We start from the raw sequence: 15,577 nt of genomic DNA, 5'->3' as shown, positions 1-15,577 counted from the left end.
AACTTTTCTGAATACTCTTCAAGCTAAAGGGGAGGAGATTATTATTGCTGTATTCCAAATTGGAAGCCAAAATACTGTATTTCCTCTGTGGTTTTCTGAATGAACTAGATTGAAATTGTCAATGTGAAACAGAAATCCAGGTCCTAGAATTTTGTTCAGTAGTAAAGTAAGATGTAGTATAATCAGGGCACATGAGTGCTTTTTTCCTGGTGTGTATTAATAGACAAAGACTGGGTAGCTGCATGCTTGGGAGCTTTTCTGTGCTTTTACAGTCTTCATCCTTATTGTAGCCAGGCAGCTGAGGAGACATCCCCTAAAGAGGCAGAACTCCCATCCTCCCTCTTTTGCCTTTTTTTTTTTTTTTTTTTAACTATATACTGGGACATTCAATGGTCTTGCATTGACCAGAAAGACAAAGAGTGCTTTCATACTCTGGGGAGTTTAGCCCTACCCGGTGTGCTGGGCCTTTGTTAGGGCTTGCACTAGGCCTTTCTCTTTCACCACCACCACCCACCCCCCTCCGGTCTCATTGTTCATACTTTGCAGCAGCAACAGGATCAGTTTTAGAATTTTACCTCCTTACTTAAAAATAAACAGTTGCAAAAGCAAAATCCAGTATCTTGTAATGAAAAATGTAAAGAAAAGTAAAGTTTCATTTCCTCTGGTGGTTTTTTGGTAAAGAAAATGCCATTACTGCCTACGTGCCACAGTGCAAGACTTGATCTTGTTGAAGTTATTCTTTGTCATTTAAAAAGTCAAAATGAACTTTCATTTTTGTATGGCCATGTCTCATCTAACTCATTGTTTTTATTTAAATTCAATTAGCCAACATGTAGTACATCATTAGTTTCCGATGTAGAGTTCAGTAATTCATCAGTTGTGTGTAACACTCAGTGCGCATCACATCATGTGCCCTCCTTAATGCCTATCACTCAGTTACCCCATTCCCCCACTCACCTCCCTTCCAGCACCATCTAACTCATTGTTGATGCTTGATATTCATTCATGAAATACAAACAAGAATCTTTTTCACCTCCTGAGTTGCTCAGTCGGTTAAGTGACTGTCTTCGGCTCAGGTCATGATCTCGGGGTCCTGGGATCAAGCCCCACCCATATCGGGCTCCCTGCTCTGGGGGTGGGGTGGCTGTCTGTTTTCCCCTCTCCCTCTGCTGCTCCTCCTGCCTGTGCTTTCCTGCTATCTGTCAAATAAATAAAATCTTTAAAAAAAAAACTTTTTTACCAATGTCTGATGATTTTTAAATTACTCAGTGTTTTATGTTTTATTAGATAATATGGATTTTTTTTAAGATAATATGAACAGTTAAATGGAGTGCCTTTTGCCCCAGTTGACAGGAAGAGGGTAATAGTGTTGCCTTTGTCCTACATTTTGATTATATAGAAGTAAACCATCAATATGAAATAAGCAAAAGTTATTTCTTAAAATTTTTATTTATTTTTTAAGTAGGCTTTACACCCAGCATGGAGCTTGAGGTGGGGTTTGAACTCTCAACCCTGAGATCAAGACCTGAGCTGAGATCAAGGGTTGGATGCGTAACTGAATGAGCCACCCAGGTGCACTCCTCCCTTTTTAAAAAAAAAAAAAAAGGATTTTTTTATTTGAGAGAGCTAGACCACGGGGGAGGGGCAGAGGGAGAGGAAGAGAGAAACTTCAGGAGACTCTCGCTGAGCAGCTCGGGCCTCCATCTGACAACCCTGAGATCACAACCTGAGCTGAAACCAAGAGTTGGATGCTTAACCGACTGGGCCACCCAGGTGTCCACCCCTCATTTTAAAAAATGTTTTATTTTTGAAGTAATCTCTACACCCAGTGTAGGGGCTTGAACTCACAGCCACAAGATCAAGAGTTGCATGCTCTCCCAACTGAGCCAGCTAGGCACCCCTAAGCAAAAGTTATTTAAGATTTATTTATTTATTTGGGGGAGAGATAGTGCATATGGGAGCGAGCACAAGTGTGGGGGGGGTGGGGCAGAGAGAGAGGGAGAGAGAGAATCTCAAGCAGACTCCCTGTTGAACGCAGAGCCTGATGCGGGGCTTGATCAGGACTTGAGCCCAAATCCAGAGTTGGATCCTTAACTGACTGAGCCGCCCATGTGCCCCCAAAAGTTTTTTTTTTTTTTTTTTAAGATTTTATTTACTTATTTGACAGAGATAGAGACAGCCAGAGAGAGGGAACACAAGCAGGGGGAGTGGGAGAGGAAGAAGCAGGCTCATAGCAGAGGAGCCTGATGTGGGGCTCGATCCCATAATGCCAGGATCACGCCCTGAGCCGAAGGCAGACGCTTAACCGTTGTGCCTCCCAGGCGCCCCCCAAAAGTTATTTTTAAAACAGCACATTTGGATATGGAAACTTTATCAGGTAGAGCTGGGCTATAGTTTACAATTTTTTTTTAAGTAGGCTCCACACTGGGCTCAAACTCACAACTGTGAGATCAAGACCTGAGCCAGATCAGGAGTCAGATACTTAACCAACTACCATGGCACCCCTGAAATTTTATTTTTATTTTATTTTATTTTATTTTTTTATTTTTTATTTTTTTAAAGATTTTTTAATTTATTTATTCGACAGAGATAGAGACAGCCAGCGAGAGAGGGAACACAAGCAGGGGGAGTGGGAGAGGAAGAAGCAGGCTCATAGCGGAAGAGCCTGATGTGGGGCTCGATCCCATAACGCCGGGATCACGCCCTGAGCCAAAGGCAGACGCTTAACCGCTGTGCCACCCAGGCGCCCCTGAAATTTTATTTTTAATCCAATTTTATTTTTAATTTACTCAAATTATCTCTGTTGTCATTTTTGTTCTACACAGATGTTTCATCTTTTAATGAGATATTTTATGAATATAGAAAGTTACAGAATAACGTAATAAACAGTAGTGCACATACCACCCAGCTTTGTTGTATTCATATTCTTGAGAGATTTTGGAGGGTTTTATTTTTTTTTTTATTTTTATTTTTTAAAGATTTTTTAATTTATTTATTCGACAGAGATAGAGACAGCCAGCGAGAGAGGGAACACAAGCAGGGGGAGTGGGAGAGGAAGAAGCAGGCTCATAGCGGAAGAGCCTGATGTGGGGCTCGATCCCATAATGCTGGGATCACGCCCTGAGCCAAAGGCAGACGCTTTACCGCTGTGCCCCTGGAGGGTTTTATTGAACCCTAAATGTCTTTTAATTGGTATCCTATGAAAGTTTATGATTTTTTATTTCCTTATCTGTCACTGATTTTCCTCTTAACAAGTCATTTGTTAAGGTAAACTTAGTGAGTGACAGTCTGTTAACCTTGCCACTACACAGTGTCTGCTGGAAAGTATTTGTGAACGTTTTAAGTTCTGTTTAATAATCTCAGTGTTAAATATATGTACTAAATGTTTGGGTGCTAAGGCTTGGTAGTACATATCCTGTGAAGGGAATATAATATACAACATGGTGAAAATTTATTCACAGTGTTACTTAAGCTGTTACATAAATAGGTAGTTTAACTTTGAGGGAAATTCTCTATTGTTTTGTCATTGATTCTGCTGCTATTCTGATTTTTTTTTCCTTGTGAATTTGTTTTTATTGGGATATAAGGGATGGGTTTGGAGATGTCATGTGGGTTATGCCCACCAGGTAAACGTCCATTCTAATCTTCCTGGGATAGCTTCGGGAGCTTTCTCTTTTTCTTAGAGCTGCTGCTCTTGCTGCCAGTAGCCTCTTCAGGTCCATTGCTGAGTGGCTCCTCCTAGGAAGAGAATTTCCTCCTCTTGTTGAGGATGCTCCTATTTCCAGCCTCTTCAGCGTCACTAACTGGTTCTTCTTTGGGGAAAGATTTCTTCCTCTTGGGAAGACTTACACTGCCAGCTGTCTCTTCAAGATCGGTACTAACCAGCTCCTCCTTGGAAAGAGATTTCTTTTTCTTGGGTTTGGAGGCAGAGAGAGATGGGTCTTCCATTCCATTCTCCTGTGGAGTCTCCTGGGCCTTTTGCTTTTTCTTCTTTTTGGGTCTTTCGCTTGTCTCCTCACACTCCTCCGGGGTACTATTGCTGTTTTCTGGAGACACAAGGGTGAGGGCAGCCAGCCGTTTCTTCTCCTTCAAGCATTTCTTCTCCTGCTTCTCTAGCTTCCTAGCCATCTCAGCAGCCATTTCCTCTGCCTGAACCATTGCTTCCTTTGTGACATCCAGATTCTTTTGTGGAGTCTCCTGTCTCATAGAAGGACAGATGCTCCTCAATTTGCTCTCGAAGCTTCTCCCCAAATATACTTGTGGGCACCTCAGAGAAGCAAGCACTTCGCGAGGCTGTACTGCATTTGTTTGCCAGGTATCGGGAGATGCGGCCTTTGTTCTTGGCAGCTGCTTAGGCTAATGAAGGTGGAGTGGAAAATGAGTCCATGTTTTGGGGTGTTACCCTTCATCTTCAGAGCTCTGGAAATCTGGTCCCTTTGCTGGGCCTGGGAATCACTCAGACACCAGTGCTATTATGCTTTTTATAGTAGAAAGGAATTGCTCTTGGAGGTCAGTATTAGCAGTGGTTTATTATATGCCCAGCATATACCAGGCAGTGGATTAAATGCCTTCCGTAAATTCTCTAACATGTTTCTTGACCCTATGAAGTGTAGGAACTATTATTGTCCTCATTTTCCAGGTGAAGACACATATTAAAGATGTTAAATGTAACTTCCCCAGAAGTCACACAGGTAGTTAGTAAAAGAACTGGAATGCTAAAATCACGTTTGTGCTCTAGACTGATGTGAGTAAACTGCCTCCTGAGTTCAGTGTTTTTAGAACTGTTGTAATAAACCTCTTTGACACATTCTGAATTGATCTATTTCAGTTAAATTCTGGACTTCTATTTGAAGTATGTTCAAGTTCTTTGAAACCTAGATCTTGGCTGAAATTATTGGTTCTAGTTTATAGATTAAAGGGCTTTGTGTGGGATGTATGTGATTGAACTCAGAGTTCTTGGACTAGATTGGAGCCACTGGCTTGGGCTGTCTCAGTTGTTGTACCCATTCTAGACAGACATCTCATGAGGTGTGGGTGTTCAGCTACTTAACGTGAAGCTAGAGAAAAGGAAAAGAGGTTTAGGAGAAGTGAAGAACAAAGAGTCTTTGTTTTTCTAGTGGTTTGAACTATACTGATGAGTGAGGCCATGTTGGAAGGGCATGGAGTCTAAGATCCAAAGGATGAGGTGAAGATGGAGAGCGACGTGACCCTGGGCAGAGGCCTAGATGGAACGGCTACACTGGGGAAACAGTAGTAAAGGCTGCCATTGCTACATTTATTTTAGCATTTTATACTAAACTTGGGCTAACAGAATGCATTGCAGCATAAATTACCAATTTGTTCTTTTTTTTCAGAAAGAACTTTAATGAGTAATCGTATTTCCTTCTCAAATGCACAGTAGTTCTCTGTCAGTGTGAATGAAAAGCCCTTTGGATTTTTTCATGACCTCATTTGACGACCATTTTTGCATGAATTTAGCATAACTACATTTATGGGGTTCTCTGGTGCCCTTACTTACAGAGCAGTGTGCTTCTGGCCTGCTTACCTAGATTTACAATGCTCTGGGATTTTTATTCTGGATATTAGTAGTATTGAAATTCTCCCCCTGGCATCAGGGGGCCTTTTTTGTGAAAGAATACGGTTTTCATAGGATAGCATGCTATTTAGAGGCAGAGGTGAGGTCGGAACTATTTTAGTAATTGTTCTGAGATATTTTTTCCTTTTTCACTTTATTGACATTTTCACTGATGGTGCAGAATCATGGGTGGGTCACATTGCTGGAGCCTTAGCATGAATCAAGATAGTGGTACCAAACTGTACTTGTAATTATTGTGTTCTTCACCAGCATGCATTCTCAACAAAAAGCAAAGGTACCAGTTTCACTTAATATATTTTTTTTGTTTGTCTTACTTAATATCTTTCATGAAACAGTAAAACTTATTTTGTTAAATCTTGACCCTTCAGTAGACATCTTTTAAATGTTCTGTGTGATGGAATGGGAGGCATGCATAAAGCACTTCCGTTACACAGTTGTCTAATAGTGGCTTTTTCTTTAAGATTTATTTATTTATTTTAGAGAGAGATAGGCAAGCGAAGGCACGAGCAGGAGGGGCAGAGGGAGAAGGAGAGGGAGAGAAAATCTGAAGCCGACTCCACACTGAGCACGGAGTCTGACATGGGGCTTGATCTCTCGACGCTGAGATCACAACCTGAGCTAAAACAAAGAGTTGAACGCCCAACTGACTGCACCACTCAGGCATCCCTCCAGTAGTGGTTTAAACCACTTGTGTGAGTAAGTTGCAGGCAGAACTAACTACTTTTTAATTTTTTTTTAATTTTTATTTTTTTATTTTTAAAGATTTTATTTATTTATTCGACAGAGATAGAGACAGCCAGCGAGAGAGGGAACACAAGCAGGGGGAGTGGGAGAGGAAGAAGCAGGCTCATAGCGGAAGAGCCTGATGTGAGGCTCGATCCCATAATGCCGGGATCACGCCCTGAGCCGAAGGCAGACGCTTAACGATTGCCACCCAGGCGCCCCAGAACTAACTACTTTTTTAAAATCTAAATTTATTTATTTATTTTTTAGAGGGAGCGTGAATGGGGAAGGAGCAAAGGGAGAGGGATAGAGAGAATCTTAAGCAGGTTCCACACCCAGTGTGGTGTCCGATGCTGGGTTCCATCTCAAGAGCCTGTGAGATCATGACCTGAGCTGATTTCAAGAGTCAGATGCTTAACTGACTGAGCCACCCGGGCACCCCTAGCCACTTTTTTTTTTTTAAGTTTTTTATTTCAATTCCAGTATAGTAAACATACAGTATTATATTTCACTAACTGCTTTTTTATGTAACGCATTTTAACTTGAAAGAATGATAAACTATATTTAGACTTGGATATTTAACAGACATATTTTCAGAAATAAATGAGTGTGCCTGTCACTTCAAGGAAAACTGTTGCCAATAATAAAATTACAGGTTTCAAGTGAAAATTAGAATATTGGAAACTTGTATCTGCCACCAAGTTTGACAGCTTCCCAATACTTAATACTTTTCTGAGGAAATCAGTGGTGATTTTAACAGATTTTATTTTTAATACTATACAATGAAATGTGTCAACATTTGGAAAATCTGCATAACTTAATGTACCAGTATTTCCTAGATGATCAATGCAGATGTTCCAAAATTATGCATAGGTGAAAGATCCATTTAAAATGCAATGTAGAACAATTAATTTTAATGTAACTGCATATGAAATGTTAGTATGGTTTCAGATTCCATATTGTCTCTAAAAAGAACTACCACTTGTCAAGTTTTGGTGTAATAGCAAAAAAGAATATGCACAGTTATCAGGAAAGGCTATTAATATATTCCTCCCTTTTCTAAACCACACATTCGTGTGAGATTAGATTTTATTCATAGGCTTCAGAATAACGTTGCAACAGATTGAATGCAGAAGCATATGTTAAGATTCAGCTGGTCTTCTAGTAAACTAGATATTAAAGACATTAAAGAGATTTGCAGAAATTTAAAACAATGCCACTGTTTCCCCTAAATTAAAATAAAAAATGTTATTTATAGTAACATGTAATTGTTTTATTATTGGTACCTCAAAATAATATTCAAAATTTTTCTTAGTTTTAATTTTTTTTTTTTAAGATTCTATTTATTTATTTGACACAGAGAGAGAGAATAAGCAGGGGGAGCAGCAGACAAAGGGAGAGGGAGAAGTAGGCTCTCTGCTGAGCAGGGAGCCCGACACGGGGCTCGATCCCAGGACCCTGAGATCATGACCTGAGCTGAAGGCAGACGCTTAACCAACTGAGCCACCCAGGCGTCCCCTTAGATTTAATTTCTATTGTGGTAAATGTACACGGATGTAACCCATTTAAGCCAAAGCTCTTTAGGTTCCATAATAATTTTCAAGTGTAATGGTGCTGAGACCATAAAGTTTAGAAGCACTGAAGTAGATCATTTTAACAGTTAGAGCTGTCGGGGCGCCTGGGTGGCACAGTCGTTAAGCGTCTGCCTTTGGCTCTGGGCGTGATCGCAGTGCTCTGGGATCGAGTCCCACATCAGGCTCTTCTGCTGGGAGCCTGCTTCTTCCTCTCCCACTCCCCCTNTCAGTGTTCTGGGATCGAGTCCCACATCAGGCTCTTCTGCTGGGAGCCTGCTTCTTCCTCTCCCACTCCCCCTGCTTNGCAGTGCTCTGGGATCGAGTCCCACATCAGGCTCTTCTGCTGGGAGCCTGCTTCTTCCTCTCCCACTCCCCCTGCTTGTGTTCCCTCTCTCGCTGGCTGTCTCTGTCAAATAAATAAATAAAATCTAAAAAAAAAAAAAAAAATTAGAGCTGTCATTTCTTAGTCCTTGTTATTTTAATGAAGTTACTCTTTTACTGGAGAAAAAAACTTTTCCTACTGTAACCAATTTAGATGTTATAGTTAAATTCTGTGTTAAGGATTATATCCAACACCTCATGTATTATTTAATTTTTGTTGGTACCCTGTGAAGTATAAGTACTATTATTATTCCCATTTACAGATAATAAAATTTAAGTAACTTGCCAGAATCATACAGCTAGTCAGGATTTGAATATCAGTATCTTAATATCAGAGTTTGTATTTTTTTTTTTTTTTTTTTTNTTTTTTTTTTCTGAGCGAGATTACGCACTCGCGGCGAGGTGGGAAAAGGGGGCAGAGGGAAAGGGAAAGAGAGAATCTTAAGCAGGCTCTGTGCCCATTTTGGAGCCTGAGTCAGGTCTTGATCTCTGGACCCTGAGATCATGATGAGTGAGCCAGCCAGGCGCCCCACCAGAGTTCCTATTTTTTGTTTTTAAAGATTTATTTTTTAAGAGAGAGAGAGTGCATGTGTGGGAAGGGATAAGAAGGAGGAGAGAAGCAGACTCCCTGCTGAGTGTGGAGCCCTGAGGTGGGGCTTGATCTCAGGACCCTGAGATCATGACCTGAGCTGAAATCAAGAGTCAGACCCTTAACCAACTGAGCCACCCAGGTGCCCCCCCCCGAGTTCAGATTATTAATCACATAAAATGTTTGTCTTTATTGCCTGCTTTTTGTCTTAGATTTAATTTCAGTTAATATTAACAGTTATATCTAAGAGGATATTTACTTATATAATATCCTCATATTTTAAGTCTTTCCTCTTTTTTCATAAAGTTTTTCTTTTGTACTTTTTAAAGTATAGCATGGAAGTCAAAGACATAGGGGATAGAAACAGTATCAGTTGAGTGTCTGCCATATTCTAGGAAGTGTACATCTAGCTTAATCTTCATAACAATTTTGTAAGATAGCTGTTACTGTTTATGAGGAAATAGGGGGATGGAGATTCAAAGTCAGGTCTTATTCTTCCTAAAAGTGATTACTTACTTTGCATTCTATCTGCTTTCTCCCATGCAACATGAGTGGGTAGGGGAAAATGGGGGCATTCAGCTCTTATTTTCTGCCCAGTTTTTTCTTTTTCTTTCCCTATTTCCTTTTCTCTGTATCCCTACTAGAATCTTCTAAACATGGGTCATCCAGATTGTTGGTGGCCTCTCTTCACAGACTGTGTTCTGTGCTGCCTGCAGCTGGGTAGGTTGGCTGGAAGAGACGCAGGGCATCTAGGATTTAGGTACTTCGATTTGATCTTTGAAGCAGTATCTGTACTCTTGGGAGATGCTTGGCTGACTGGAATGCTATGTCTTCGCCCGAGGACGTGAACCTTTTGGTCATTCAGACCAAGACTTATTTTGGAAAATAATCCCTACTCTAAAAGCCTTTTTCAAGACAGAATCAAACAGCTTTGGATTCTAATAACTTTGGAATTAATTTGCTTGGTGAATTCTTCAGCCAGGGATTTTATAAACAAGTTTTTTGTCTAGTTGGAGAAAGGACATTAACATAAGGAAAATGAGAAAATGTCTGATTATTCTTCTCTTATATAGGATACCGTTTATTGAACACCTAGTATGTACTAAGTTGTTTATAAAGATTATATATTGTAGTTAATCCTTACAATAGTTCTTTGAGGTATTTCCTGTCTCCTTTCCTAAATAATAGGATAACAGAAGCTAAATGAAAGAAAGAAACATGTGATTTCTTACAACAAGGTAGGGAAACCAGGAATTTAATCCAGGTAGTAGCTGGGAGTTGAAAAGATTCAGATTAGTGGAGGGAAGCGGGACGGCTTTCCAGGCATTGGGAGTTGTAAGATCAGTCAGGAAAGAGCCTGGCTGTTATTTAGGAGAGGTTTCAATTTGGGGAGTAGAAAATAAAAATTAAGTAGGAAAGCTTCCAGGTAATCAAATCACAGGATTTGCATTTGGAAGTGAAAAACAGACGGAGAGTCGTTTATTGTTCATTGATAACCAGTGTTGTTCAGGAAGATTGAGCTGATGGTAACTTTTATGAATTGAAGAAAAGAGACTCTAGTTAGGAAAATGTAGGCAGCTGCTGCAAGTTAGAGAATGAAGATCTGAATTGAAGTGGTGACCATGGCCTTGGGCAAGGGAAGGTGAAGATAGGTTCTAGAAAAATTACAAGAATTGTATAGAGAGGAAATTGAATGAATTTACAGGCTGGAATTGTATACTGGCAGTTGGCTTACACATTAGTTAATAATTGGACTGTTGCTGTGTTGAAGTGAAGGTAGTATAGATTGATCCATTTTAGCCAGTAGGATTTTTTTAAACACAAAAATGTTTAATGCAGTAGAGTTTGATATATAACAAACTGGCTTTTGGGTAGAATAATTGTATGCATCTTGGTAGAGGAGACTATAACTAGTGTGGTACTGTAACATTTGGAAATTAAGTAATAGGAAAGAGTGGTTGGGTTGTTTTGTACACAGAAGTATTCTGGTAGTGGTGGGATGGTTAATTCTGAAGCTGCATTGTCAGAATTACTGACAAAAGCCACTCTTAAAAGAGCCATATCAGATACCACTGTACTGTGTCTCAGTAAGTCCAGCACTGTCACTTTTTCTTCGTGCTTATGTTTCTCCCCTTGTCATCCAGTAGTTTTTTTTTTTTTTTTAGATTTATTTATTTATTTATTTGACATAGACAGCGAGAGAGGGAACACAAGCAGGAGGAGTGTGAGAGGGAGAAGCAGGCTTCCTGCCGAGCAGGGAGCCCAACATGGGGCTCGATCCCAGGACCCTGGGATCATGACCTGAGCCGAAGGGAGACGGCTGAGTCACCCAGGCACCCCATCCAGTAGTTGTTCATCTCTCTTTTTTCTCAGCTTCTTTATTCTCCATCATTTTGTCTTCTATGTCTCTAATTCTCTCTTCTGCCTCATTTATCCTTGCAGTTAGAGCCTCCATTTTTTTTATTGCATTTCATTAATAACTTTTTTGATTTTGACTTTGTTAGATTTTAATTCTTTTATTTCTCCAGAAAGGGATTCTCTAGTGTCTTCTATGGTTTTTTAAAGCCCAGCTAGTATCTTTATAATCGTATTCTGAACTCTAGTTCCAACATCTTAACTTATGTCCATACTAATTAGGTCCCTGGCAGTCAGTATGGCCTCTTGTTCTCTTTTTTTTTAGGTGAGTTTTTCTGTCTTGTCATTCTTGTAGAAAGTGGTCACTTTTCTATTTGAAGAGTTGGAGCTATTCTTTTCTTAGATCTCCGGTTGAGTTCTTTGCGGGTGTTTGAATGATTTGATAGCTATCTAGCTGAATTCCTGGGATCAGACAAAATTAAGGTCTCCTTCTCCGCCGCTGTCTTGACTCCATCCTGCATAGTCTTACTATCTTGAGCTCACTTTTTCCTCCTTCCAGTTAAGTTGAGCAGTAACTGTTATGATGAAACGATGTATTTGGGGCAAAGCATATTCCAGATATCAGCATAGACACCTTGTACATATTTATACAAGTGATGAGTTTAATGTTTGTTAGTTTTATGTTCACCAAGCCTGTGATAAGCATCTTTTAAGTTAGTGCTTTTAAAATCATATGTTTATAAAATAGTGTTTACAGATGATAAAAAAAAATTCAATAGGACAAAAGTCTGTATATAGCAAAAATTAAATCTTTTCACCCTTAGTCTCTAGTTGTGTTTCTCAGAAGCAACTACTGTTAACAGCTTCTTATGTGTTCTTTCGGAGGTGTTCTGTACATATGCAGCTTCACAAACATTTAAATTTCCCAAACCTTCAAATTTATTAAATATTTCTAGGTACCAAGTGATAGAAGTTGTTCCCAGTCCTTAAAAAATATAACAGGAATAAATTTTTTTTAATTTTTAAATTTTTAATTAGGCTCCATGCACAGCATGCACTCCAACATGGGGCTTGAATTCATGACCCTGAGATCAAGACCTGAGCTGAGATTAAGAGTCTGATGCTTAACTGAATGAGCCACCCAGGTATCCCTAGGAGTAAATGTTAATGGAGAACCAGGTTATAGATTTTGTTTTTAAAGATTTTATTTATTCATTTGAGACAGAGTGATACATAGAGCATGAGCAGGGGGCTAGGCAGTGGGAGAGGGAGAAGCATACTCCCCGCTGAGCCAGGAGCCTGGCACAGGACTCGGCATGGGGCTTGGCACGGGACTTGATTCCAGGACCTGGAAATCATGACCTGATTCAAAGGTAGATGCTTAACTATCTGAACCACCAGGGCGCCCTTGGGTTATAGATTTTTAATTCTGGTTTTATGGTTTCCAAGCCATGTAACCTATGACAAGCTAATAAATCTTTGTATAAATACTTTTGGAGGCTTAATAAGTATTTACAATTGTATGCAACTTTACTTTTTTTAATAGCTAAAGAAACCATTTATAGTATTATTAGTTAAATAGTTACAGGCAGTAAATCTTGAGTATCTGGATTGCTGTTTTCTTAAGATTTTTGTTTACATTAAATTAGCAGACCTAGGGGCACCTGGGTGTTGCAGCCTGTTAAGCATCCGACTCTTGCTTTCAGCTCATGTCATGATCTCAGGGTTGTGAGATCGAGCCCTGTGTCAAGCCCTGAGTTAGTCTCCATGCTCAGCGGGGAGTCTGCTTGAGATTTTCTCTCTCGCTCTCCCCTTGCTCTTCCCCCCTCCCCAACTCTTTCTCTCTCTAAAATAAATCTTTTTTTTTTAATTTTAAAGATTTTATTTATTTGAAAGAGAGTGAGTGAGAGAGAGCATGAGCGGGGAGAGGGAGAAGCAGATTCCCCGGATGAGCAGGGAGCCCGACGTGGGGCTTGATCCCAGGACTCTGGGATCATGACCTGAGCTGAAGGTAGTTGCTTAACTGAGCTGCTCAGGCACCCCTAAAATGAATAAACCTTAAAAAAAATTGGCAGACCTAGAAAGTATCCAAGGTCCTTAATCTACATAATCACCAAGTTTAGAGGGAGACCAGCTCCACTTTAGCCTGATTTGGGATTTGTATTGGTCTGGAACCTTGATATAAAGAGAAGGGTATACTGAGATAGGGAGCAGTGAGCAGAATGGGAGCAGCTTTCATGAATTAAATATTCATAATGTGTTAGCATTGTTTAGTTTGAAGCATTTTGGTTTGAAACATGCGAGTTTAGAAGTTCTATATACCTACCTATACTTGAATGTTAAGTACCAAAATATACCAGAATCACCTAGAGGTTACAATTTATTAAAATATTATTTGATCTTTATGCTAAGGCAGGCTATTTGTGGATAAAGAAAAGTTTATCTGTTAAAGTCCAGGAGTCAGTGTTTGGATATTTTTCTTGGATTTGTGTTAATACTAATTATTGCATGCATTTCAGATAAGAAAGGAGCTCAAGCTCCTTTGATTTGGGAACATCATCATTAGATAAGAGTAGGTTATTTTAAGTTTTTTATTGCATTGCAAATCATTCTCTTTCTTGATGTCTTCTTTCTCAGTTTCCCAAATATTTGTTACCTGTCTGGTCTTACTGTTCAGATTTATTTTAAAATCACTTTACAAGACTGCCATCTTTGAAGAATGACATTTGATTGTTTTAAAAAATTTTTTGGGAGGACTCTTAAATTTATACCTGTGACACTTAATACATAGTGATTATATCAGCCTGGAATTTATGGAAGAAAATCATCATACCTATGCCCATTCTACATAAGAACATAAAATCTGTTGGAAAACATTCTGTTTGATAATTTTTAATTACTTATTATTATTAATGTTTAAACTTTTTAAAATAGGCTTCATGCCTAGTATGGAGCTCAGTGTGAGGGTTGAACTCACAACCCTGAGATCACAACCTGGGCCAAGATCAAGAGTCATAGGCTTAACCAACTGAGCCACCCAGGCGCCCTTATTTTTATTATTTTTTAAGTTTTTTTTTTTTTGGTAATCTCTACACCCAATATGGGGCTCGAACTTACTACCCTGAGATCAAGAGTTGCACACTCTACCTAAGTTGAGCCAGGGAGGCGCCTCCCTTTGATAATTTTTATTATAATGTGCTTCACTTTCAGAATTTTTTAAAGGGATTTATTTATTTTAGAGAAAGAGAGAAAGGATGCGAGTAGGGTGAGGGACAAAGGGAGAGGGGGAGAGAGAGAATCTCAAGCAGACTCCCCGCTGAGTGTGGAGCCCCATGTGGTGCAAGAGCTCATCACCCTGAGTTCATGATCTGAGCCAAAACCAAGAGTCTGATGTTCAACCTACTGAGCCACCCAGGTGGTCCTGCCTTTGATCTTTATCATATCTGTTTTTTTGGGAGAAAAATTAGATTGACTCAAATTTTAAGTGGTGGGGTGCTTTGGCGATACGTTTTGTTCCTAAAGGGGTATTGATTTTCTGTACAAGTCTCCTTGGTGGCTGGCCTGGTGGGAACAAGTATTTTCAGTAATCTGACTTCTACACGTGATAGTTGGGTGGATTAATTGAGCTAATGACACTAGTGGGGCTGGATCCCAGGACCCTGAGATCGTGAACTGAGCTGAAGTCAGATGCTTCACCAACTGAGCCCCTCCTTTCCTTCTTAATGCAGTAGGAAATCCTGTTGATTTTACTATTTAAGCTTGGCTTTTTCTGTTTATTTCCACTACAATCTTCCAAGCCATCATCAACTCTTACCTAGACAGTTGGTATAGTCTCCTAACTATTCTTATTTCCTCTCCTACCGTCCTTCAATTAATGGATCTTATTTCCTCTTCTTTACCCTTTTATTGCTGTAAGTGTATCCTTGTAGTCACCATTCACTCATCCTTCTCTAGATGAAATGAATCATATTCACTATTCTCTTGGGGATTCTTTATAACTTTTCCACAGTTGTCTTAAAACAGAATTTTAAAAAGTTGAGCAATAGTTAGGGAACACGGAGGATTTAACATTCCTTTTTGGTTGCCTCTTTGCTGTTTAAATAGTGAACGTTAGATGTACAGGATGGGGTGGTTGGCAGTATTTGGAGTATGGAAGGGGATAGGGAGTGAGAATAGAAGGCAGTTCAGGGGGCCGTATGGACTGGGCTACTGGACTGCTATCTTCTAGTCTGTTATTATAGTACATTAATACCACTGAGTAACTTAGATGCAAAAATCAGGTGTAGGATCAAATGTCAAAACAAAATGAATCCAAATCTGCATGATTAAATGAAACAGGTGCATATGTAAAGTGTTCTG

General features: G+C 39.6%; 2 protein-coding genes across 5 annotated transcripts in view; one reads left to right on the top strand and one right to left on the bottom strand.

Moving 5' to 3' along the window:
• EIF4G3 (eukaryotic translation initiation factor 4 gamma 3) overlaps positions 1-15,577 on the top strand; it is a 315,445-nt gene that overhangs the window by 50,844 nt on the left and 249,024 nt on the right. The window lies entirely within an intron of this gene.
• On the bottom strand, positions 3,739-4,158 carry LOC100465108 (nucleolar protein 56-like). The gene has a single exon (XM_011235901.3). The coding sequence runs from the start codon at positions 4,156-4,158 to the stop codon at positions 3,739-3,741; it is 420 nt and encodes a 139-aa protein (XP_011234203.2).

The sequence above is a fragment of the Ailuropoda melanoleuca genome, chromosome 2 (assembly GCF_002007445.2).
Source record: "Ailuropoda melanoleuca isolate Jingjing chromosome 2, ASM200744v2, whole genome shotgun sequence".
In the NCBI taxonomy this organism is placed as follows: domain Eukaryota; kingdom Metazoa; phylum Chordata; class Mammalia; order Carnivora; family Ursidae; genus Ailuropoda; species Ailuropoda melanoleuca.
Note: the sequence above shows the minus strand (reverse complement) of the source record. Positions and strands in the feature narration are given on the sequence as shown.

Bases quoted from the DNA above. Each gene is read 5' to 3' on its own strand.
- LOC100465108 (XM_011235901.3), bottom strand. From the start codon at position 4,158: ATGGTTCAGGCAGAGGAAATGGCTGCTGAGATGGCTAGGAAGCTAGAG.